General features: G+C 35.1%; 2 protein-coding genes across 3 annotated transcripts in view; one reads left to right on the forward strand and one right to left on the reverse strand.

Annotated features, from left to right (window-relative positions):
• The window catches only part of LOC128992403 (procollagen-lysine,2-oxoglutarate 5-dioxygenase-like), a 35,866-nt gene extending 13,003 nt beyond the window's left edge, over nt 1–22,863 (reverse strand). Inside the window, exons 1-10 of one of the 2 annotated variants that reach the window (XM_054415965.1) lie at nt 22,586–22,863; nt 19,191–19,279; nt 12,954–13,087; nt 12,586–12,749; nt 11,982–12,158; nt 11,680–11,861; nt 10,184–10,321; nt 9,130–9,260; nt 8,149–8,250; nt 6,801–6,926 (exon numbers count right to left, since the gene is read on the reverse strand). In XM_054415965.1, coding sequence (XP_054271940.1) covers nt 6,801–6,926; nt 8,149–8,250; nt 9,130–9,260; nt 10,184–10,321; nt 11,680–11,861; nt 11,982–12,158; nt 12,586–12,749; nt 12,954–13,087; nt 19,191–19,279; nt 22,586–22,709 — 1,367 coding nt within the window. In that variant the 5' untranslated portion in view covers nt 22,710–22,863. The remainder of the gene's footprint in view (nt 1–6,800; nt 6,927–8,148; nt 8,251–9,129; nt 9,261–10,183; nt 10,322–11,679; nt 11,862–11,981; nt 12,159–12,585; nt 12,750–12,953; nt 13,088–19,190; nt 19,280–22,585) is intronic. The other variant, XM_054415964.1, reaches the window with a different exon arrangement.
• On the forward strand, nt 1,096–6,264 carry LOC128993651 (immunoglobulin domain-containing protein oig-4-like). Its single transcript, XM_054417705.1, has 5 exons — nt 1,096–1,106; nt 3,259–3,386; nt 4,521–4,702; nt 5,106–5,255; nt 5,970–6,264. The coding sequence occupies exons 1-5, from the start codon at nt 1,096–1,098 to the stop codon at nt 6,126–6,128; spliced, it is 630 nt and encodes a 209-aa protein (XP_054273680.1). The 3' UTR covers nt 6,129–6,264.
• Nucleotides 22,864–27,216: the final 4,353 nt, after the last annotated feature.

Consider the following 27,216-nt stretch of genomic DNA (forward strand, 5'->3'; position numbering starts at 1 on the left):
CAGTTTTTATTAGGAAAGCAGGTTTTCATTCAGAGGGACTCAGATAATGTATGATAATTTAGTTAGAAAATGTTGTTTACAAACCATTACAAATATATTTCTTTGCTTAGTGGAATTGCTTGCTACGGAGTAAAACTGTATCATGGGCATGTTTTTTTTATTCAAAACAATATATTAAATTTGAAAAAGTTAAAGCACAAAGCCATTGCTTAATATTGCAAATATTTGTATGGAATCATATTTTAAAAGCAAAGAAAGCCAGTTAGAACTGGTTGATGAAGTTAATTAGAAGATTTGTGAAAACTGCCTTTTCACAATAATGGACCTTACTCTTTGTTTCCTACAGGTTTCACAGACTTTGTTTTTTACTATTTCAAACAAAACAAAACTAGGCTACAAAAATTTTTTTATATGAGATGGGTGCCAAAAATACTTGGACCATCATAATATGGCAGCTATGGCATTTTTGGACTCCTACGATCAAGATGGTGATTCATTATTGGGGCATTCGCTGACCGAACTTTCACTCATTACATCGCTTATTTACACATCACATATTGAATTTTGTGACATTGAACAGCACAATGACATTTCTAAAGTAAAGTGTCTGTAATAACGATAATGTTGTAAATTCACTGAAGAAAAAAACACATCTGTTCTTAAAACAGTGCAATTGGTACACGTCTGGCAGCGTCAGAAGAAAACGTTCCTTACTTTTTGAACAGTCTTTGTGTTGTCGGTACACCTACTGATCACATTAATCCAACTCCCAACAGTAATGCAACATCATGAAAAATTCATAACAAACTGTTGTCAAACACATTTTTACGATAACTATAAAAGAAAACGCACAAACACATCCTCTAAAATAAATGAAAGTCTTTATACAAACACATTTCAAAAATTTTTTTCCCAATACATTATGTAGGATAGATTATAGTGTCTCAGTTTGGATATAAAATTGTAGCCTTATTCCGTTTGGAACATTAGATGATCTGTAATGTGAACTACCAAAGGACAATGTTTTAAGCTGCAAATATTGTTACTCAGTTAAACATAGACGTTAACTCTTTGTGTACTTATTTAAAGCACAATATGAATGCAGGGTGAGTGGGATGACTTATGTAGCTTTGATAGCAAGTACCACTTATTATAACTAAAAGCCCAAAAAGCAAGAAGACGGATTGTGTTTTTCTAAAGATCAAACCTGTGACCTTTATACTAGAGTAGATCACTGAGTTGGCACATTTGATACTTCAGAAAGACGGATTACCAAAAATACCAGGTAATCCAAAAAGAGTTTATTAAAAAGTTAAAGGAAATACTACTAACATTTAGTAAAAAATTGTAGGTGTATAAGAGAAAAGACTCGCAAACTTTACACTCTATCGTATCTTGGCGGTCCAGATTTATGGGTGAACACATAAATTTTACGGGAACCCATACATTTTGATTTTACGAAAGTTCCAGAAAACCCTACACTGATGTTATTTATACACCTGATGGCAAAATACAGAGCTCTGTAGCATCAGTAGTTAAAGAGTTTTTTACCCATTTGTACCTTGCGATATTTGCAGAAATTAAAACCAAAACAAGAAAGTCATGCATATCTGGGGCCCTATTTTTGAAATGGTTGACTGTTGAGTTGAGTGTCGAGTCATTCTATTTCCAATCGTTTCGTATTTTTGAAACGATTGACGGTGGACTTATACAACCAAAACTACTCAACACCTATCGAGCTGTTGAGTGGAGGTTGACTGCATTTTCTTCTTCCTCTCTTTCGACAAAAATTACTCTTTTTGAGTCGACGCCATATTGTTTTGTTATTGCTTTAATTTACTAATTGTGATTTAGAGGTTATGTATTTGTTGTCAATGTCTTAGCACCCAATACTTTATGCGGTTAATTTGATTTACTGTGTCAATACTAGACTATTTAATCTATTTACTTTGTTATAAGACTATTTAATTTGTTTGAAATACACTAGGCATACTAATTGAACTTATTAAAAGATAATTATTGTTATTAGACCTATGATTTAAGGTAGATTGTGGTAGAGAGAAACAATATCATAGTTTGTTTCAATACCATTCACCTAATAAAGGGATCAAATTAATTTAAGTTACGATAAGCTTTCAGTGCAATGGCAAATAGCCATAAGCTTTAACCTAAATAAAAACACAATTAAAAATAACATGAAACAAAACGATGAAGAAAACTAAAATAAGGTGATGTGTTCTGAAATATATACGAAGAAAGCAAATAATAAATTAATATTGTATTTAGGATATGCCTAAACTTATAATGTGCTACACCATAAAACAAACAAACATCCATAGTAAATTTTATTGTTAATACTTATAAGTTAATATAAGGTACTTTTGCAATCACTAAGATTAAGCAAGACATAACCTCAATCTCTCAAGAACGGAGTTGACAGTTTACCTCAGTAGTATGAGTATCTCGAAATATGGTAGATTGAGATTAGCTGATCCAGATTTTAGAGTAAGAGGTAAAATCGAAGATCACAAAAACTCTGCATTGTGATTGGTTTAAAATGACGTCATCTGAATTTCGGGCGGTCGTATGCTCTACATTTCCAAAACGAGTCACTCAACTAGTGATTTCCAACTCACTTCCAAACTGTTGGATTTCAAAAATACCAAATCCTGTTGTTGGTTGAGTCGAGTGTTGACTGTAGAGTCAACTGTCAACCATTTCAAAAATAGGGCCCCTGATGAGAGCATTACCTTGCAGCTTTGCCAGTCATATCAGTCAGTCCCACAACTATGATTTCTTTGTAAAAAGTAAGTAATGTTTTTTTCATTTAATATATGCTCTTAATAGTGTTGTAAATGTGGTATCTACCTAAACATGAGTAATTGAAGGAAAAAGTACTATAACAAGTCTCAGTTTTAACGTTTGGCCCTGTTACACAGTAACTTGGCATCATGTTGGCACCCTTGCAGTCCACAATATGCAGAGTTTGTTAAACCATACCGTAGTAGGTATCAGGAAATTTTTCCAACTACATCCAACCTCAGCCGATTAACCAATAATCTTGCCAAAGGTGCTCTACAACATTTTTCACGATAAAAAAAAACTCCTTAGACAACCATATTATTAGATGACGGATTAGTGGGGTTATATTGTACGGTGCGACTCACACACCAGTCAGGGGAGATTGCCAAAGAAACCATCTGTCACCCACTATGGTCATACGCTCTAAACCAGCTGTGTTATTGTTTATGACCGCAGAACCCACAATTTACCACCAGGAAGCTCTCCATTACCGAGGGGAGATCAATTGCCAGAACCCTCCGCGGTCCCATCGTCCAAACTACAATTAGCTGACGACTCTTCATCGGGAACTGTCCTTTCTCTAGGTAAGTACTGCCGGGACTAATTGACTGATAGCTAAGCAATTAGCCTACAGAGATTTGTAAATTTGGGTTTTTTTTAATGTTTGATATAGTGTTCATGTTTAAGAAGTGAAGATTGTCAAGACAAATTTAGGATACAAAAACACTTAAATCGAGGCTTATAAAACTAAATTATTATTATTAAGTTTAAAAAATGTCTTTTATGTTTTAAATGTAAAAAGTTACTAATGATTTAATTTTTTTCATTAAATAAAAACAAATTATTTCCACAATCCCGTTTTGAAAAATCGAAACATCTTCAATACCTTGAAGATTCCAGGTACAATTTTAGATTGATACCTATTCATGTTGGAAAGGATTTCAGAAAACATTTAAGGCCATTCATCGATTAAATGTTCCAGCAGTATTGCTCAAATGTTTGATTCAAACTCCATTAATGAAAGTTGTAAAATCACTTTTGTTTTACTGTTACCACAAAAAAGCCAATTTGATAGCACAGTATCCATTAAGTAATTTCCATTTTCCAAACCAAACTATTTAACGTCACTGCTACACTATCTCCTAGCCACTGATGCAATATACGATGCATTTTGTTAAACTGCTGAAGTTGTAATCACTTTAAGTGGTGATCTTGCACTTGAGCTCCCCAATTATTCAATATCTGCCTCGTAATACTTAAGTTAAAGTTACTAAAACGGATACAATCTAATTTTTCTTTAGAACTATGTTGCAAAACGTAAACAAAAATTTACCAGAATTAAATTATACTACCAAAAATATGATCTAGAAAATGAGACCCTAAATGAAAACGATCTTGATAACAAGACAATCTTACAAATTAAGATGAGCTCCAACCAAAATTCTACATAGCAACATAAACATGTTTGGCAACTAACACGGATCAGTATTAGAAATTACTTTGCCGCATTGTCCTTGGAAAGGTAGTGGGGGAAGGTAGATGGCATGACATGTCATTCGCTCGCGGATTCACTTATTTCGGCGCGCTTTTATAAATGTGCAGACTCTGAAGCCGAGGCGCGTGTACTGGAGGGTTAAGATAAAGTTGTAACTATTTTAACGGTTACCATGAATGTAATGAGCGAGATGGGGTATTTACATAGTTTGTCATGCTGCCAGGTGGTGGAAGTATGAAAATGTTGGGTGTGGTGTTGCTGCTGTGTGTGGCCGGTGTCCTGGAGCCAGTGGTCGCCAGGAGAGGACGATCTAGAAGTCGGACCAAGTCCAGAGTACAGATTGGCCTTCCCATTACCGGAAAATACCGAGACCCGGAGAGCGACCAGTATTACAACAACAACAACGTAAGTTAGGCCTACACCTGAGACTTTCAGCCTTCTTGTACCTCACCTTAATAACAGCTCCAATTTATTTATGATTGTTAACCTCTTAAAATTTTAATGTTAATTCAAAAAGTAAAAAATATGTTGGAAAAACCAATGGATGACAATTCTAACTTATGTAAATTTAATCAGATTTTTAATTTTGCCATAGTTAGTTAAATATTAATTGACAAAAGCTCATTTATACGCAATTATAAATATTTAGAGCAATAACCCTAATGTTAGACGTTGAACACATATTAACTTTAAATATTTTGAAATTGTACATTTTATTTCTATTAAAACGGTGTGAACAGGTTTTAATACTTTCTTACGCTGGGTTTTCTAAATCGTTAATCGATTCCATATTTTTTCGGTCTTGCAGGGCGCAAAGATTCTACAAGCGTCGCACTTTGATTATGAATACGTGTTGGGCCACAAGATAGCGTTTTTGTGTGTCGCCAAAGGGAATCCACGTCCTCACATCACATGGTTCAAGGATGGAATAGAGCTCTACTCTCATCTATATCTCCATGTAAGTCGCACCTACATCCTATGATAACTTCAATTGGCAAACAAATCTACTACATCCGTCGGTATAGTAGTTTTTATTTCTGTATAGTTCAGTATAATTAAGAAAAATCGCTATTTTTGGTGTCTTTGAATGAAAGCCAAGTTAAATATAGCTATTAGCAATGCGAATTCGCTGTTAAAATATTTAACAATGAATAATGACATAATGAACACAAATCATTAGCTAACAAAGGCAACAAACATTAGTGCTTGGAACACAAGCAATAGTAGAATTTCGGCTCCGTTTGGATCAGACATATCATGAGTGATTTGTCTAAAATCATGTAAATAAATACATAATAAACAATCAATTTTGTCTAACAATGTGTTCTATATGACTCCTCTGATTCTACAGTTTACAAATTTTTCAAACATTATGTGTAATTTAAATTTAAAACAAATATATTATTTTTTCAAAATAACTTCTGATACAAGTTTAAGTTTGTACTAGGGTCTGATTGTCAGGTGAGAGAACAACATCTACCCTATTACGTCTTTCGGGAACATGCTGGTCTAACAGAGCTTAGGATTTCGGTCCCTGAGGCCCAAGGTTTAAATCCCGCCAATCACCAATGGATTTTGTCCAAGTGATAGTGCAGCGATCTTTATGCCTAGCCTGAAGTAATGTAAAAAGTAATCCAGGCTAGAACTTATTAAAAAAATATGTCTGTCCTAGGTGCACGAGTGGACGGTATCTAAGGACACGGTCAAGTCTAAGCTGGAGATAGACCCGGCCACTCAGATGGACGCTGGACTTTACGAGTGTTCCGCAGACAACATGTACAGCATCGACAGACGCAGCTTCAAAACTGACTTCAGCATTGCGTTCGACTGAAGTACACACACTCACAGACTTCACAACAGCATAAACAATGATTTAAATATACATAGTTATGTTATAGTTTGTAAGTTTTACTTAAGTGTAAACAATGCAAGGTTTAACGAGTGGAATAAAAATAATTTTGTAAGGATTTCCGTATTAAAGGTGAACTTGATTTAATTTCCATTTTTATGAACCCAAATGACAAATGTGCTACTCTGATGGCCAGTGGTACTGTCCTATATTGACCCAATGAAAGGCAATATGAATCCTTGAAAGGCCTGTAGCACTGGCTATGACTAAAAGACACATGATTTTTTAAAGAAAATGTTGTTAAGTCTGCTGAATGGTGATACCTAGAGAGCAACTTTGAAACTAAAATAGTTCCTAGGCAGGAAGAAGCCGAGCCTAAATGTAGAGAAAGGGTGCTAGCTACCCACAAGACAGAGATAGCTATGTCGAAACAATTATGTGTTATTTAAATCAAAGGTAAGTCTGGTACAACTGGCAGACTGAGCGCAAGTGTTTAGACATGACTGATGACGGATGTAAAGGATTTGCTTTAAAAAAGACAACTTCCATCTTATCCCAAAATTACCAGGAACACACTTAAACCCAACACCCTATCCACAAAATAACTTAAACCAAACTGAATGTATCTTTACATAGTAGTCATTAATCACTAACCTTCTGTCGTTGTTGACGATATCCATGTAGTCAAACGACCGAGCGTAGAAACCGTCTACAGAAAGGTCTCCCCAGAAGTTGGACCAAGCCTTGCCTGGCCTGACCAGCATTGGAGCAACTATAGTCCTGCAAGGAAACACACAATTTAATACACTTGCTTAGTAAACAAAAGTTTAGCTCTTTGACCTTCAGGGATTATTACTGATACTAATATTTTTATTTTAATATTTTAAGTCCGGAGGGATATGAGAAGGATGTCCGTTACAGAGGAGATGATGAAGGACCGAGAAAGATGGCGCAGAGCTGTTAGAGAGGCCAAAAACCTGCTTAGGTTTGAGTGGCCAGCTAGGTAAGCTAGGTAAGGTAATATTTTTATCATGATTTTTCCATCTTATTAAGAACAGAACAGAAAATCTAAATTAGTATAAAAAATTTTTTTTGTGGACAGATGTATAGTAAGGATTAGTAAAAGTAGCTTTTTGCCGTTTTAGCAGTAGACTTCAGTCTGCAAAGAACTACCCGGATCCCAATAACATGTATAACTACCCATCCCAATAACATCTATACGAGCCATACATTAATTTTTCTAGGTAGGTCTTTTCACTTGGCTCTTTAAGAGACAGGTGAATTCCTCGAGACCTGACCGAGACAATCCTTGACAAATCCTTTATCTACAATGCCGTTTCCTGGTTCAAGGAGACAATGCTGTAGACTGCTTGGCCATTGATTAGAATAACCGTCTACAGCACAACTATATCGGTAAACCCAGGCGTACCATGGTTATAAATTTTGCTACAATGATGGTTTATCTATCTTCACAGTTTAACATTGAAGTAAAATACTTTCATGTTTATTGTAATTGATTATCAAATGAAAAGTCAATGTTTGACACCCCAAACATTAAAGTTGATCAATAAATAACAGAAGAGGTGTGATCGCATAAAACTAAGCTAAGATGTACAATTGAACTCTGCTTAATTTTTTAAGTACTATCTTTGATACATTTTATGAAAGATTATTGCAGCGTATTGCACTGCACAGGGCCTCTATTTTACTAAATTACTGTTGTGTTTGTGGGTTAAATTGGACTTAGGAAGTGGACTGAAATAAATATTTTTACATCTTTAAAACACGGCTACAAACGGGTGGTTAAGGTTCGAATTCCGAAGGTAGACTGGGCTGTTGAAGGGACGGACGTACATGGACGGTGGTGTGATGTAGGTGGAGAGGGGATCAGGTGATGTTTGTAGCCAATGAGATTTATTGAAAATCATACAATTCACAGTGGCGTGATGTACAAGGAAATCATACAACGGATATTAATATTCTTAAGATATATTACAATTACCTGTTAAGTGAGATAAGCCCTTTGAGCGTGTTGGGGTTGTCCAAGCGAGCAATGCTGTCCAGGACCAGTAAATAGTCACAGTCTTTGGCAAAGCAGTACTCTCTGGAACAAGTTGTTATAATAACAATGGGCTGGAATTAAGGAATCAAAAGTGAGTAAGAATTATAACATAGAGAAGGCAGTATTTTTATTATGTTTTGGTAGCTTCAGTTAGTAAAAGCAAATTCACTGTCATGTTATAGCTACACAAGATACACTTTGGTGTGAAAAATAAATCCACCAAACCTTGTTGCAAGTGACAAAACAAATATTTTTTGAAAACATCAAAACTATCTGGCCACGCTAATGCTAACACAGCCAGTTTTCCACACATTTAATCGCCTGTAAGTGCTGCCAACCTATGTGTTTTGAAATATATCACACAGTAGAGAATGTCATTTGCATCGTTAAGCCTACAAAATCCCAACTTCATGAAATGCGTTGTTAGCAATGTTGTTCAGCGGTTGATGTTCAAATGTTAAAAAATTTTTACACCCATGATTATAGCACCAAAACTTTGTTTTGACGTTCTTTATTAATACAAATACCTCAGTTCGCAGTAGTTCCAAATTATTGACTTTGTGTTCCATGTTTTGCCTGTCACACCATTATCAAACACCATCCTTTAAGAAACATCATGTAACAAACTATTCCTGGCCAAAGTCTGGTGTTCCAGGATGTGAAGGTGAGATATAAAAAAAATCACTTTAATACAGATCACAAAATTAACATCAAGCCAAAACATGTGACAGAGAGACAACTTCTTGGAACTCCATGTAATTGTATATATTTATATTAACAAAGATTTAAAAAATTTCCATTTTAAACTATGCAAATTTTTTACACATTTGAGAACCATTTACAGTTTTAATTTTTTTCATACAAGATTCTCTTTTTAATTTTAGAAAGAATAAAGAATATCAATATCTCTTAACAATTCACCTGGCAAACATTTTAGCAACAGCTTCAGAGATTCCATCCTTAGGTTGCTGCAGTAGCTTCACTCCTCTGTACTGTTCCAGTGCATTGACATTGTCTACGAACTGTAGCACCTCCCTCTGATGGTATTCAACCTGACAAACATCTACAGTGAGGGGTGTGAGGTAAAGAGAATAGAAGAGCGCACAAATTTGGTGTTTGGAAATTGGCTAGTTATGAAATTCAACTACAGTAGAATACCCTCTAGTCAGACCTTTTTTGGTTAGACTGCCGGATGTTTCATCTGGTAAAAAAATATATCATTCATATGTGAATTTAATTCTATGACAAAAATCTACTTGTTTCTTTAGTTTAGAGTTGTAATTTCAGAAGATATCCAAGATAAATAACAGAAACAAAAAGATGGAACAGGGACTGAGTATTTTAGAGTAAATTGGCTCAAAAATATAAGTCTGTAAATGAACTGTTATTGAGACGATGAAATCATTAAAAGTACTGTTGGGTCCTTTAGCCAAGAGGTTCATCCTAAGCTAGCCGGCTATCTTTAAACAATAAAGAGTTTGATCAATAAAAGAAGCGACCATTTATAAGGTTGTAAGTTGAATATGAATTTAATAAAGATTGCCATAATATGGAATAAATTTTAAATAAATAAATGAAAAATTCCTTTATTTCAGAGTGTCTCTTAGTACAGATTAACTGTTTTATAGAGTAACTCAGGTCAATATACTTTATATCTATTACTGTTTAGAAAAATAAACCAAGCTACTGAACAATCTTTTACAAAACAATCCATTCAAATAAGACTGTTGGATCACATAAATTTAATAAAAAATATTCAAGTTATATAACAATAACAGGAATATTTTTAAAAGAATCCTTATTACTTTTGAGCTTGTCACATACTTTTTTACTGAGGTGACAAACAATATCACAAATATAACACCGTACTACAAGAAAAAAGGTAGCAGGTTAAAAAAAATTCATCCTAAGGGCATTTTAAATCTTAAGAATTATGCGTTTTGAAATTGTCGAGTTATATAAAATTGGTACTTACATTGTTAAAAAGGAAAAAGTGGATTTTGTTTTTCGGATAGTCCAACTGCAGAACAGAATCAAAGAACTCTCTCAGAAATGGAGTAGGAATTCCAACATACAAGGCAATTACAACCATTGGGTAGTCAGCCTCAGAGACCTGGAACAGATCATCTTATATCACTCACTAAGCTCTGTGTACCACCATTGGCCTTGGATACTGAAATGGACATCCCAAATATATGGATTTGGGAACTGATGACAGTTAATGTAAAATCAATCAGGCATCTGTATGGATTAGTAGTTTCTTTCATGTACAGAATTATTCAATATATCCACAGAGAAGTAAGGTACTGAGGAAACATGCCTATGGGGCAACCGTGAGCTTTGTTTTCAGCTCTGGTAGGTTATGAAATATACTTGTGACAAGAAAGGAAGAGCCCTAACGGCAAGGACTGTGCAGAAATTTCTATCTCACAGGGCACAGGGTCTTCCTCCACCAAGAGCGTTTTGTTTTAGTACATGAGGACGAGGACGGGGTGTTGGACTTAGCCCTAGACACCAGCACTAGTGCTAGACACCACTTAAGTGTACCACGGAATGTATCTTCTGTTCCTTACTTCTCTGTGATCTCTCATTGAGTATGTTACAACTGAAATTTTCTCTTTCCGATTTGTATACATTGACAAAAAGGGGATATAAAACATGCTACAGTTTACAACAAGTTTAGTTTAGTTTGACCTGATTGAAAAGTCTAAAAGGGACAAAAACCTGTTTTTAGAGCAATACACTTTGACAGTCGCTCAATTGGACTGTTTAAAATCGAAATTGTAAACCTCAACTTAATTCTAAAACACAGCTTTCATTTTTTATTTTAACGTTTTATAAATACAGTTGTCCCTTGAAAATCTAACACTTTGTAATCTAACGTTCTCGGTAGTCTGACAGTCTTTTCAGCGGAAACAAAACAAGCTTGCAGCAAAATAAATATTTAACTTCATCGTGTTGTTATACTGTAAGCAATTAATAGCTATTAAAACCGGCACTGCTTTAGAAATCAATTGTTATATTTCATCTTGATCAACTGCATTACGTAAAACGAATCATTATAATCCAACCTTTTTGGTAAGCCGACACCCTCTCGGTCCCTTAGTTTGTTGGATTATTGAGAAACAACCGTAACTGTAAGTAGTCTGTTGGCCTATTCATTTAATAACATAAGAAATTACATTGTAACGACCTTCAATCAACAAAAAACACCGAATATTCAAAAGTTAACTGTTGGAGCCAAGATGTAAATAGAGGCAGTTACAAATAAACTTCTGGTGAGTCATATAGCATGACGATTTTCATTGGTAAGACAGAATAAATGTTTTATGATTCCCATTCTCGGAACACAGACTAAGTTATTTTTGTCTCACAACTCATAATCAATCATTACAGGGTTTATGAGCATCATTCGAAGTAAACACAATACATACATTCTACTGCAATACTTATTCATAACAATGTGGTGACCTTGGTGAGGTCAATGGTGTTCTCCTTGCACGTAGCACATCCCTCAGCCTCAGTCCAGCCCCGAGGCAAGTAGTTGGTCAAGGTGTTGAAGTGTATCTTGGAAGGTCCATTGCCGTGCAGCACCAGTGGCTTGGTGTTATGTACTTTGTTGACCAACGTGTCTTCCACAATGTCAACATCATCTGACAACATTACATCTGTTAGACATAATTATTTAACATAAAATCACAAAGAATTAGAAAAAAATATTATAATGAGGTATTGAGTATTTAAGGGACATGCAAAGGACAAAGCTTCCTCACCGATCGCTCCATTTAGGTTCTGGAAGATGTTAGCGTTGTAGTCGAGTTTGATACGATGTTTCTCCCTCAAATCCTTGTCTAGGAACAGTCTTGTATAGTACAACTGGTCGTCATCCTTGCTGTTCAGCTTGAGAGAAGACAATAACTCGTAAATGTCACTGGCGTAGCCGATGAATCCTGTAGGTTACAAACATTGGATCTTAATATATAACATAACTGTTGAATTTTAAAGAGCTAAAATATTTTCATAGGCTTAACCGATTTAATCTAGAAAAGGCAGTAACTTCTCGATTGCTAATCTAGACTGTTGTTCTTTATCATTGGGCTTATAATAAATGGTCCTGACAAAAGAACGAGCTGATCTTTTTCTGTAGGCTAACAAAGCTGTCATCTCATTCATTCAACAATCATACTTTATTAATACACACACTCTGGTGTGATGGCGTTGTATAAATTTGATCTACATCATTCCATGGCATATAGCAACACTGTACTGAGGTCTCGCTACAATGGGGACAACCATACAACACAAGTCTATATCAGGGCTGGTCGCTGCAAAAGTGACAATTGTAATGAGTTTTCAGTAATAACACTAGAAGATTACCTCCAGAATTGAGATACTTGTATCTGGACTCAGTGACAGGGTATTGTTCAGCCAACCTCTGGTCAGGCCAACAGAACGGCTCAGCTGAAAATACCACTCTGGCGTCCATCGCTCGGAACTGCTCTAGAATAGCAGCCATGGGCCCCAGCAGCACCACATCATAGCTGTCAATAGTGAAGAAACAAGAATGTAGCCAATTGTACATATTGTAAAGCTAAAACTATAGTTGAATTAAGCTTTGTCACAAAACGTGACTGTAAATCTGTCTCTTGGTATCAAGTTATTGTTATTGTTTATTTACTCAAGTCCAAACTGAAACGCTAAAACCACTGAAACATAGAATTTCACAATTATTCACAGTCACTTACCTGTCACTAAACATAATAATCTGCTCCTTGTCTTGGGCGAGGGGTTTGAGAGCCTCTCTCAACAGCAGCACCTTATGTCCTCCCCCAGGGTGTTGCATATCTCCTCCCTCCCACACCTCTCCCATCCCCAAAACCTGTACACATAAATAAAATTTGTAATTTTTTTAGGAGGTTGCGTCTTTTTTTCCTACATGAGCCAGAGAGGCCTGTGCGTGGAACCCAGCAAAGCAGGGGTGATCCGGGGTACAGTACAAGGGTGAAATGTACTGATAAAAAGTTGTGGTACCAGGATCCAAACCTACAACATTGCTGCCTTGGGCCCAAAGTCTGTGGCTCTACCAACTGAGCCACCGACTCACAACTCTTGGTCAGAATTAGTGGTTTTATGACTAGTAGGAATGTCAAAATCATAAGGTCGGTGTGGCTAAATTAGGTTAAACACCTTGATAGAGTTGTCACAATCTTTCTTAAAGTTATTAGTTTCAAGATTAGATTAATTATTAAATTGCAAGTCAATCAATATAACAAGTCATATTTGACCCATGAGGTTCTTCTTATCAAGGTTCTACTGTACTACCGTTTAGTCTTGTAGCAGAAAAAGAAGTTAAGGAAAATTTACACTTTCTGATAATTCAAATATGATCACTCAAATTCTGTGATTATTTTTTTTTTCTATAGTGTTTAACAGTTGAGACAGTAACAAAAGGTGTTTGAAGAATTTTGCATGTAGATTGCAAATGTGTGACTGAACAAGCGGTCAGACTGAAAGAAAACGTCTCAGACTGAAAGAAGACTACCAGATGAGGAACAATGGTAAACCCTATAGTCTTAAAAAAGCAGACAAGAAAGCAATGTTTCCTCAACATAAATCACCGTCTTCAACTGATGAACAACCATTGCCAGCCTTCTGCAAACCCCCTACAAGCATACATACACATCTCCCAAGCTGTTGGCCCTCTTCCCGCAACCTAATCACACAACACGACTCATACATGGCAGAAGAGTTTACTTTTCCTCACATAAATTTTTAAGTGTTTATTACAAGATTAATTGTCACATAGGGGTGGGAACTTGCTAGATAAGTAGTGGATGGTGTAAACATTTTGGCATTGGTGTCAGGTTTGATCTAGTTGTAATGATAAATTTATTTTCCGAGGGTATTTGTTTTATCCATGAGCAGTATTATGTTTGAAATATAAAAAAGATGAGATAGAAAAGCAAATGTTATTAACATTGTTGGCAACATCATTTATGGTCCAGTTACAATGTATATTTTTATACAATGAATAATTTAAGCAATCTGAGCATGTGAGAGTTTATCACATCTGTTGAGTTCAAAGTTAATTGAGTCTCCAGTGGTGTTTTTTTACTTAAAAATCGTTATCTTGTGATTAAGACTGTGTTTTTCATCAATGAACTCTTTTAAATAGTACACAATATTCAAAATTTACTTTAAACGAGGTGTTAGCCCGTCCTACGTACGGTAATTCAGTAGTCAGTTAAAACCGTGTACAATTCAGATCAGCTAGTTTACACATATAAAGACAAAGTTTCTTGCAGTTTTAATGTGAAAAATCATCTTGTAAACAAATGTTGTTTGATAAAATATGTTTTTATTCAATCAGAGGCCTATAAGAAATGCATTTTAAATCCGATAATTTTACAATAAAACAGCAATTCTGCAATTTTTACGATGTGAAAAGCGTTAAAGTGAGATTTGCAGCCGATTCGCGCAGATGCACACTGATTATAAGTTGCCTACAGTAGAGAGAGTAATAATCAATTGAGAAGTGTATAGATTGCTTTACAAAATAATTTGAACAGCCTAGTATTTTACTATGTATATTTAATTAATCTGTCATCCTCTTACAGAAGAATTGAACGTACCTATCAATGATTAGCATTACACATAGTATATATAAGTCAACCCTAAGTATGTCTTTACATTTTAGTCCAAATGCTGAATTTGTGACACAAAAGCTGAATGTTTACAGCTGTTATGTTAAGCAAATTATTTTATGAAAAAAGCTAGTTTAGAATCTTAGCGTCGGCTGCTAGACTTTTTAAAATTAAAACTTAATTTCTAAAAAACTGGGATCCTAAACTAAAATTATGGCTTCGACATTCCCTAGTTCTCAATATTATCTTTCTTTCAACACAAAAATCATGAAAATCCGTCGAGTGGTTGATTCAGAATCGTGAAATAAAAAAACAATGTTTCGTTTTAATATTATAGATAGATTAATCATGACTGTACTGCTATTTTTGTGAAATGTTTACTATTTTGGTCTTTAAATTAAATTTAAATTCCAAGTCTATAGATTTCTATTACTGTTTAGATAAAGTTTTTCTTCATGTTTGCAGGTTGTTTTTTTGGGAGAAATTTAATTTAAGGCATTGTCCTTTTTTTAAGAGGTTGTGAAGGTACACAAATAAAATTGATGAAAAACCCATTCTAGGTTCCAACAGACCCCTGGCAAAAGATATCATAACTCTTTAACTAGAATTTAAACAAAATAATTTCTACACATTTGTTGTAAAATTTGGGTATTTGACACCAGGACAAATGCACAGGATGAATGCATTTAATTTGTAAATGTACGAGTCTGAGTATTTATGCATCCTTAATAATTTGTTAAATAGATTAGCAATGCAGTGCTTAATTAAGGCCCTATAAAATAAAATATTCCTTATAATGTTCATGTAGTTTTCTGAGTACTTTAAGCCTTTATTTTGGTTTAGTAATCATTTAAAGAGGCTAGTCACTTTTTTATTTGAAAGATATTTAAACATTACTCACAGTAGCTGATAAATTTTTGACTATATGATATTAGCTACCTTGTACGGTAGACCCTCTATAATCCGGCACTGCGCCACTCTGGCACTCCAGTAATCCGGCGCCTATTGACAGGTATGGTCTTCCGCGATCGTGACAAAATTCTAATTATCTCCTGTGGCCGTATAGACATCATCATCGTCTCCTGCGGTCATGTAGACATTATCGTTGTTTTCCGCGATCGCGGCGAAATTCTGATCTTCTCCCGCAGCCGTGTAGACATTATCATTGTCTCCAGTAGTCACGGAAACGTCATCGACATCATGCGCGATTGCAGCAATAGTGGTTTCCGATTGTGCGATCTTCGCAGACGTGTTTTGTGCATTTTAAGTGATTTTGTTGATGAAATTCCAGTAATCCGGCATTTTCACCAATTCGGCAGTATCACAGTCCTAAATTTTCCGGATTACTGAGAGTCTACTGTAGTTAGTTTTAACAAATGAAAGAAAAGTCATAAGTAAAGGAGCGTTTTGAAGGTTCTAATATTGTATGACGGCTAGTATCACTAAAACTGCTACTTGAAGTACATGGCTTTTCGGCTCTCAGTAGGCTACTAAATGGTAGACAAAAAAGATGGATTATGGAAAAAGTTCTATAAACCATGTTCTCATCCACTTAAAAATAATGTACATACAGATTTCTTGTCAAAAAAGTCAGCCTAGCACGACTAAAGCCCAATGCAAAAGTCAACACACAATCCACACTTCCCCAAACAAACTTACATGTTTTCCTAATTATCGATAAGGCCTTGGCATCGTGATTGATAATTATTTTACTGAAACCAATAGAGCAAAATAGTAATCTATATTGTAAAAACCAACTATGTTTGATGTACTTACATTTATTTAATAAAAAAAGTAAAAGAAATTGGATGTAACGATACAGAATAATGGATAAATAAACAATAATAAATGGCTATAACTCCTTGAACTAAAATAAACTGTTGCTTTAGTTGATCAGAGCTTCTTTTAGTTATAAATCAACACCAAAAGTATTTTTTTTTTTTCAATATTTCACATATTCATAAAGCCAGGTTAATTTTAATAATTTTAATTTTAATTTTAAATAGTTAGGGCATTGTTTAATGTACCTTCAGAAATGTCCAATACTTAAAATGTTCAATTCCCGACTCAGGGCACTCACCTACCATAGCCATTTACTTTTGAATAGTAAAGACACATTTCTCAACATGAACTGTAGCCAGTTTTTAACTAAAAAGGAACATTTTGAATTAGCATCTCTTACAGTTTTCTACTTCTTAAGATTTTTTTTCACTTTTTGTGTTTTAGCGAATTTTCCATATAGGGAATAAGCTATTACCGTAGTACTCATGGTAAGACCTGGACCCGGGACCGATTTATTTTTTGGTTTTGAGGTCCCTAGAGGCCAAAAACACCATCCGTTCAAATTCATATATATATATATGTGTCCGTCAGCACGATAACTTGAGCAAAAATGATCCGATTTTGATGAAATTTGGTACAAACGTGTAAACCTACATTTATTCAAACGAGTTTGTGAACCAGCATGATCCGACTATGGGAACGGGGCTTTATGGGGTAAAAATAGGTTTTTTCCATTTTTGACCCTAAAAACACAAAATTTCACAATTTATTTCTAATCCATTTTGTAGAGCTTAAAAAAACAAATAATTTAGTACATTGAAGCGTTATTGTGCACCTAATAGTTACGGAGAAAATTCCAAAAAATGTTAAATTTTATATTCCCATGTTATTCATATGGAGAATAAGTCAACTGTTGTAGTTTGATTGTTTATGAACATATTTTGATCGAATTTGCAAAATATATTCATTTTTTACTAAACTATTAAAATTTTACAACAACAACACTTTTTACCCTCCCTGTTGCAGCAAACCTAAGAACTCGTTAAACTAATTCTATTTAAATAGGGAATAAATGTGATAGGCCTATTTTTAATGAGGCATTTTAGTGTGAATCCAATCAGACAACTGGAAATTCGCTTAGTCTGCAGGTTTGCTGCGGCGGGGGTATTTATACTATGTTGGTTGACATAAGATGTTAAGTTCACAGTATAGTTCACCTTTCCTGTAACTATAAAGCCTATTAAGAAGTTTGTGTACAAGAAATAAATTGAATATTTTACAACATCACACTACGTCTGTGACTCAACTGAACTTAGTTGTAAAACTGGCAACAACTTGAACGTAAGAATAGAATGTTTACTTGACCATAGTGTTAGTCAAAGCCACAAATTGCATGTTTTCTGTGCTAGGAATATGATAGTTTTGATTGAATAACACTCCGTATTACAACCATGAAAACAAAACTATAACCGAAATTTCAAACATTTTTATCATTTAGCTCCATAACAGCTGATAAGTTAGCAATCAGTTGAGCCAGTCAATGACCTCGGGGGAAGCGGAGCTGATATCACACATGTCCAATAAATGTCATCTGCTACTAACATTATGACTCACCGCACCAGCTGGACGCAGCTCTTCAGATCCCACGGATTTACATCTCTAACATGCATAATTTAATCTGCATGTTTTAAAAATTAAATGTTTGTTGGTTGTAATTTTTGTAAATATGACTAGCTGGCTTTTGTTGTGATGGATGTGACTATCTTAGCATTCTATGAGAATTTTGCAGTAAATTTAAAATGTGTTTAAAGTTTTGAAGTTTGTATTTTGAAGCGATAGTATAAAATGTTTGTTTAAACTAATTTATTACCTGTTGGGGTTTCTTATATCTTACAATCTTATTTCACAACATAGAATAAACAATATTAGGTATCTCTTTTTTAACATTTTTTGGTTATTCAGATCACCAATGTTCAGCAAAGGGTTGTAAAATTTCCACTAGGTACTTTTTATAAGATTTGATTGACATATAATAATTTATTCAAAAATATAACTGACTGTAAAAGGGCATGTAATGACTCAGCTTAACGTAAACTGCATAAAAACCATACATTCTTCTTAACAAGTTAGTATGGGATGATGCTCTGACTGTAAAATGTGTACAATCTTGTATTTGGTTAGTCAACAGTCATTTTACTGGCTGGGTAGCTGAGTGGTTATAGTGCTCGCTCGCCTAACAATCAACAGGTTAAAGGGTCAATCTTGAGAAAAGCCAGTAGCTCTTTGAAGGTTTGAAACTGGACCAAGCTGTCCCTGATAATTGGGCTTTAAAAATAAAAGGTCCTGGCTAATGAAACAGCTGATCTTGGTCAGTTAATAAACCTACACAAGTCACCTTAATCTATTCTACACGCATATTTGAGTTCTAATACGCACCTCACCATCTCAATTTGTAATGATAATATAAACTACATAGGTTCCTAACTAATAAATAGTTTGAAATATGTTAAAAGCTACCAAATGCAAAGGCTTTAGAAAACGATTAACAGTTCATACCTTGACCGGAACATCATAAAGCGAAGTAGAACGAATGAACCGCTTGAAACCATCAGTCTCCTCAGTCGCAACAGTTATTAGAAGAAAATCTGGAAAATATAAAATACATATTAGTAGACAAAGTGCAGTTGCTTAGCTCTAGGATAGAATGGGTCAGCAATAACCTATGGCATTCTGAAATCTCAATGGTCCGATTTGGACCAGGTACCATAGAACAAAAAATAATGATTCTGTCTAACAGGTTGACATTTAATCATGGGAATTAGGTAGTCTTCTTATTAGTCACTGTGATGTCATGTGCCTACAGTGCAAACTTTAGGAGAAAAATTTAAGGGCGTTAAACAATAATTATACTCTAATTTTGTTTAAAATAACTTAAGAGGAGGAAAGTATTAAGTCCCTGCGACTACTAAGCCCCTAAATGACACCCTGTCGGAGTTTAAACGATTATCTAACAAAAATATTAAAATTACATTTAATCATGCTCATTTTATTGAATTAATTGATGTAATATTTAAAACAGACAATATGCTGCCCTGAAATCACAAACATACATTGCGGTAAGCTTAGCACTCAGGGTGAAAATGAAGTCAATAGTTGCATTAGACATTTTGTTTTGCATTTCACAGAAAAACTTCCTAGTTTAGGCCTGCAATTGTAATGGAATAACAAAGAAGACTGTGACATGATTTAAGAAGGTAAAAAACCTAAACAAACAGTATTTTTTAAGTTCAAATCTTAATAGTAGAATCATGTGGCAGATTTGTAATCTATCAACAATCTAGTGATAGGGAACTGTGGGAGTAGGACATCCAGCCAAGCGGAGGATGTTGATGTTGATAACCGAAACAATCACAAGAAACTCTGATGTAATTGACTTGCAACCTCAGTGTTCTGCTACGATTGATTGCCTGGCTACACTTACACGCCTCAATAAACATTGGTCAACTGGTAGCGATATCTGATAAAATACTGACCAGACTTGTACATGCTTATTTTAAAAGATTGTAAAGTTTTTTTCTTTAACACCATACAGTTTATTTATTTAGGACTATTTAATTTATTGACAGTAAATCCTTTATAGGCCAACTTAAATACTTTCTTATGAAATGGCGACCATACTAATGTAGGTATTTTAAGACAAGTATGAATGGAGATGAGTGTAGGATGAGTGGCGCGATCTTGTAGTCTTGTTAGTGACTAAGGCTGAGATGTTTCTTAGACACACAGCTTTAAATTAATATCCCAAACAGCCAATGGTAACTAAGGGACCTACAGTTTATAAGTACCTAGTAGAATCTGAACCACATATTTGGTCAAATTGGTCAAAGTTAGTTATCAGGATGGTACTGCGGACAATTAGTACGGTACTCAATAAAGCTGACGTTTATCTTTTATTTTTTGACCATGTTTCTATGTATGCCTAGCTTAGTCTACTAAAAATAGGTACAGTTCGCTAATGCAAACGTTTGAGACCTCTCAAAGGTTCTTTCTAATATTGTGGTTTTTGTTTTGTTAGCTACGGTACCTACTAAGCTCATTTTTAGGGAACATCCAATTTAGGGAATAAGCTATTACCCGCCAAAGATCTCATGCCAAGAGGCTGGACCTGGGACCAATTTACTTTTACGTTTTGATGTCCCCAGAAGTCAAAAACATCATAGCTGTGTAACGGTACCAGAAGTACTAAATCTGTGTGAATGAATGTAGCCTACAATGAACAAGTGCCTTAGACAAGCGCAAAATGTACGACCGCACACAGCCCCTAACTTACTTGGTGTAAAATAGAAAAAGTTGGACGGTCGTCGTGCAACTGTACACTTTATACATTTAAAAAACCCAGCAGTTGCCCACATCCAAAGCCGCTTTTAAACCAAATGCACAACGTCCAGAGCATCTGCACACTGTGAGTTCTGTTTTACCATCTTTATTGTAAACTAACCTAACCTCCCCCATTGCAAACACAAAGCTTGAGTATAACTGCAATAAGTAATTTATACTTATTTGCCAACTAGCAGAGCACCCGTCCTTCGTACGGGGTTGGCATATAAGTATAAAATGCTTATTGCAGTTATACTCAAGCTTTGCGTTTGCATTGAGGGGAGGACACAGTTTGATCAAATTTGGTTCATAAATTTACGGTATGATATAGTATAACACATATACCATTGCCATAATGTTCTACCATTGCACCTAAACAATAGAAAAAAATAAATTATCAAACATTCGCACAATATCACAAATTATTCATTAAATTGAAAACTCAAACCTAACTGTAAACAATCCTACTTTGACAGTTCTCATTGCGTATCACAGCTTTTTGTTGCTGCTTAGTTCAAATTAGCTGTTGTCATATATGCACAAACAAAATAATAATAGTGCTGCACCCTGTTGGGAAACCTTACAACTTTTTAATTCTATTGCATATTATAGAACCAACTTGTAAAGTTGAAACAACTGACTAAATTCTTTAATTCCCTTTAAATATGAATACTCATAAGGTTAACATGGGGAACTACAGACCCACTGGGGCGGAGCCCGAAAGGATTTTCGAGATAAGAATAACTTATGCCTAAATGTTAATAGGGAATGTGAGCTATCATCATGCCAAATTCCATATGAAGGACAGGTAACTTACTCTGCTAATAAGTTAATAAATATTGTCAGCAAGACACAGTTGTACATGTTGTAACTTAAGTTAGCTGTGTATGATTTAACTTACGGTACCGGTAGTTTTTAAGGAGAATATTGACCTTATGCAGGTTGAAATTTAGGCTACCCGACCAACTCTATCATAATATTGAACCAAAATAATTTTGGCAAAATTATCGGTAGCCCTACCGGATGGGTAGGCCTACCGGTATTTCCAATCATACAGTTATGATTAAACTAGCCTAACTTTACATAATCAGAACATAAGTTAGGCCTATCGAGTTCATTTGATTGGGTACATTTCAAGTAGGCCTACCGGCTTCCATATCTGTTGGCGCAAACAACCATATGAAAAAATTGATTAATAAGTTATATCGAATGAAACAATTGAATAATCGATATCTTCATTCGGTTGTTTGTGCCAACAGATACGGAAGTCTACCCACAAATTAGCCTATGTCTTGGCTAGTAGGAATAAAACTTGCCTAAATTTTGTTAAGCTGGACAAGCTGAAATAGGTTAGAATAGGATAATCTGAAGGGTACAGTTTCTTAACTGGGCTATGCTAATATCGATTGAAACTATCGATTCGATTCGTAAACCTTCATGCAAATTTTTCACCATCAGCAAAGTTGGTAGGTTAGGTTAGGTTATGATAGTTTAATAATCTGAATACTGTGTTTAACATTATAAGGATAACTTAGCCTTGACTTATATATATCGAAGGGTATGTTTATCCTTACCTTGTTTATCCTGTACATCCTCACATATAACAGGTAAGTTACATGCTGAGAAATACAGCAACGATAAGAGTAGACAATGAATGGAACTGAACTGAAATGTGTTCATTTTATTGGATGTATCCATATCCAACGTAATTCATCAACAATCGAACTTCAAATCACACACACATTCCAAGATTTCAAAAATATGAACTTGAAAACTCACAACAGTCACAACACAACCTCAACCTCAATAAGTAAACAAAACAGCAAATTTGAACCAATAAGCTAGTCTATACAACACCGGTGGGCGTCGTGAACAACGAGGAGACAGGAGAGGATGAAAGATGAAACCAGGGCAGGGCGCGCTCGTTGTCGTAAACTCAAACTCGTAAGCATGAACAACTAATCTAATCGTTTCGTTGGTAAACACATGTGTGGAGTGGATGGGAAGCTGGGAGCGGAGCGGTAACGGAACGTATGACTGATATGCAGAGAAGAGAGGCGGATGCAGTGATCTCGATCTGTGAATGTGATGCAGAGCAGATTGAAGTTACGGACGGGACAGATAGACAGACGATATTCGATAAAGAAGGAAAGGGAAGGGAACCTAAGTAGACGCAAGAGTAGGCAGATAGCAACAGCAAAGCGTATATGCACTAGCAAGCAGAATGAAAATGAAATCGAAATGGAAAATGGAATTAGCAGACGCTGCAAGAGATCAGCTGGCCTCAGAGAGGCGGCTGCCGACAGGGCGGAGGCAAAACTCAAAACGTCATGTGATAATAACGATTTGCTGAATACAAAAATCCAACAAATTATTTTAATAATACTAGGAGGACGAGGACTTATCTATTTTCAGTGTTTTCACCCAATGCTGTAAATAAAACATGTAATCGGAAATTCTCCATTAGTTTTGATTTTCTGTTTATTTCGTCACCGGCAACCCATTAGACCCCTGTAAATTATTTTAAGATTTGAAATCCATTTTGTGCTTATTTTTGAGCCTATTTTATTTTATAAAGGGATTCTGCACACCTACAGGAAAATATCTTAGATTTTCCCTAGGTACGATGCACACGAAATGAGAAAACAGGTTTTAAAGAAACATGTTTGCCTATTAATATATAGACTACAAGTCGTCCAGTGGTCGAAAACTCGACCAAAAATGTTTAATGTACAGGGCCTCTTTACTTTTGCCCCACGCTGTAAATAAAACATGTGACTATAATTAAGTTACTTCCATTTGTTTTGATTTTCTGTTTATATTTAAGTTAGTTGTTATTTCGTCAACAGCATGACAACCCATAAGGCCCTGATTGATTTTTTAAAATTTCAAATTCATTTTTCGTGTTTATCTTTTATCCTATTTTAATTTACTAAGGGATTCTGCACTTATTTAAGAAACTATTTCTAACATGCGTAGATTTTTCCTGCAATACACACGAGCCGAGAAAAAAGTTCAAAGAAACATACTTGCCTATGAATATATCAAATACTAGAGGGAACGGTGACGTCTCCTAATGAGGTAGGGTTTTTTTATATCGGCTTGTGGTGTTGTATTTTTAAGTGTTATCATTGACTTCGGATACGCATCGCACCAATATCTGAACCCAGTTTCGAGTTACGCTTTGGGGAAGTGCGCTGATGCCAAATGTTTCTCTCTTTTATATATTAAGGATGCAGTAATTTTTGCTCTATGACATTTCACAAACGCTGCAACATTCCCTTTGCATACAAATTTGTAACATTTTGAATTACCCACATGCCAAGTATCGCACTCTCCTAATTGATTAACTGGTTGATAACTGACAAAGATCGGAGGCCAATAGAGCCAATGGAGTAGACAGTAGACCAAGACCATCGATCTCTATAGAGATCGATGCAGTAGACACAGTATTCCAGCTACAAATTGTGCAACAGTACAGTCATTGACTATATATACCTACAGGTAAAATATCCAGGTAATATCCACTGTAAGTTCTTGCAGTGGATACTGGGCACGTGATATCCCAGACTAGGGAACAAAAGTCTGTAAACCGGCGTTGTTCCAGGATAGTAGGGGAAAATTTGAAATTCAAGAGAGAAGGGCCTGGTTCAGTTATGCGGCTATGGGGCTAAGACTCAGAAAATTAGTTACACAATTAATTAATTACTACCTAGATGTAGTAGAGTAAACTAAATGAACGGGCTACAGCGTTACAAAATAGGTCCGATATTGCTGATGATCCTGATATATTCTGATTAATTGACACAGTCTACTTGGTCAATGGTCTATGTGACATCAGTCTGAAAAAATGTAGGTTTTTTTACCACACGCAAAAAACATGGATTGACCTACTTTTACGAGTTTAAGTGCATTTTAAATTATAATAATAAATTAAGTATAATCTTGACATAAGTCTACTCACTGTGATTAAATGTAACATTTGTGCGGTTGCAGACAGATGCTTCATGAGTCCAGTTGATGATAGCGTCCTCTAGTAAATCATCCCCTTGAGGTGAGCCAAGACATTGGTCCAAAGGAATGTCGGACCCTGCAATGGTCCATTCTAGAAAAGAAAAATTAGAATTTAATAATACACACACTACATACACTATTTATATTGGGGACGTATTTATTGTCGTTATGGGTTATTAGTTTGTATGGTCTATTGTTCCTATTATGACTAACTACAGTTACTCAAATATGAGGATATTTTTTTGTATATTCATTAGTACAACCCTTCGATGCTGAATATTAGCTGCGTAAAATGTTTTTAATTTGATCAAATACTGTCAGGTGCAAACAAACTTTTGGTAAATGTTTAATCTCGTGTAAAGGAAGACGTATTAGGAGCTAGTTTTTCTCCATTCCTTAGCTGAATGCCTTATATAATTTATTATCGAGTCAATTTAAATTCATCGACGTATATTGCTGTTGAGCGATCTATTTTATTTTGACCACTTACAGAATGAAACATGAACTCTGTCACTTTCAATCGTGACAATCATATTGCAAGGCTATATTTAACATTTCGTTTACTTGAAAGATTTTGTTTATTAATTACAATTATCTAAAATTTGATTCATGTTTAGGGTTACCAGGTTAAAACTTTAGTGGAGACAATTTGGCAAGAAAACTTTGGTACTATTGCACTTTGAAGTTTGATCTAAAATTGTAAAGAGAGTTGCTCGTGTCACAAAACAACTTATGCGGTAGGCGATTTTTAAAGTGGACGGTTACCAACAACACAAATTAGTTGTGGATAGCCTACCCCTACCATCCGACCCAAAACATTTGCAAAGTCTCCTTTTTGTTGATAGTAATGATTTAAGATTAATATAACTGTACCTATACCGACCAAAGTGGCCAAATCAATAATTGCATTAGTTTCTAATGATTACTCTTAAATAATTGAGAATACTAGCTTTGAAATGTACGATTACTGGTCTACATTCTGTATCGGTAAAAAATTACTCACTGAGGTAGATTGAAAGAACTGATGCGAACAGCAGCAGGGACATGACTGATCCTTGCTCTGTCTACGGCACGGTGTGGTGGTCGTGGTAATTTACCTGAACCTCCCGTGTCCTGCGTTACTGGTCCACAGTGGTTAAACTCCTTGCTGTACCGTGCGCCAAGAGTTAACTAAGTCAGTTTACAAATAGAAAGAACCCCTTTAATTTGTATAATAAATTTACACACTTTTGTTTTGTTGTACTCTCTTATAAACATCTCCTTATTATGGATGAGGATGGTGCCAACGCTCTTGGTCGCGTGGCTACTAAGTGTTCAGAATAGTATTATTTTGTACATATTTTTATCTACTTAACAGTACAGATAGTAATAATTGTGTACATGCCGGTACCTAGACAGCCTTTAAAGTCACTCACAGTAGTGGAGACCACAGAAAAACTCATGACAAAAAGGCACACTTCGAGAGATTAGTGGGGATTTAGCGGAATTTAGTGGGCATCTCGAGATAATAAACTATTATTAAACGACATGGTATATTAGGTGAGGTCAATACTTCAGTATGATAATATTTTTGTTGGGCATCACTCACCTTATTGAAGTCACGAGAACGTAGTCCTTGTCATGTCACAATCATACACAGTTCATTGCACATAAAAATATACAAAAATAAAAATAAATATAAATCCAAATTTAAAATGTCAGACAACAGTTCTCAACACCGACGTTTCGCCGCACCAAAATCAACGTGCGGCGTTTTCAAGGTTATTCCTCTTCTCACGCAATCGTTGTGAGCGCCTAACCACTACCATAGATTAAACATACTCCACTGACCTGTTGTTGAGAACTGTTGTCTGATATTTTAAATTTGGATTTATATTTATTTTTATTTTTATTTTTGTATATTTTTATGTGCAATGAACTGTGTATGATTGTGACATGACAAGGACTACGTTCTCGTGACTTCAATAAGGTGAGTGATGCCCAACAAAAATATTATCATACTGAAATAAACTATTAGGTACCTAAAGGTGCAGCTATTCTATGAGAAAATAGATTTAGGAATACTAGAACAATTTCATCATCAGGACACAGGCTTCCTAAACTTAACAAGTGACTATTTAGTGAGGTGTGCTAAATTTATAATTATATTCATTATTTACATTAACTATATTTTAAAGGCAAAAACAAATTT

This window comes from Macrosteles quadrilineatus, unplaced genomic scaffold (genome assembly GCF_028750875.1).
Source record: "Macrosteles quadrilineatus isolate MER2022 unplaced genomic scaffold, UCM_ALF_1.0 Scaffold_4__1_contigs__length_99947679, whole genome shotgun sequence".
NCBI lineage: Eukaryota > Metazoa > Arthropoda > Insecta > Hemiptera > Cicadellidae > Macrosteles > Macrosteles quadrilineatus.

Bases quoted from the DNA above. Each gene is read 5' to 3' on its own strand.
- LOC128993651 (XM_054417705.1), top strand. The intron at 3,387-4,520 runs GTAAGTACTGCC...TCATGCTGCCAG, and splicing joins GGGAACTGTCCTTTCTCTAG to GTGGTGGAAGTATGAAAATG. The intron at 4,703-5,105 runs GTAAGTTAGGCC...TCGGTCTTGCAG, and splicing joins AGTATTACAACAACAACAAC to GGCGCAAAGATTCTACAAGC.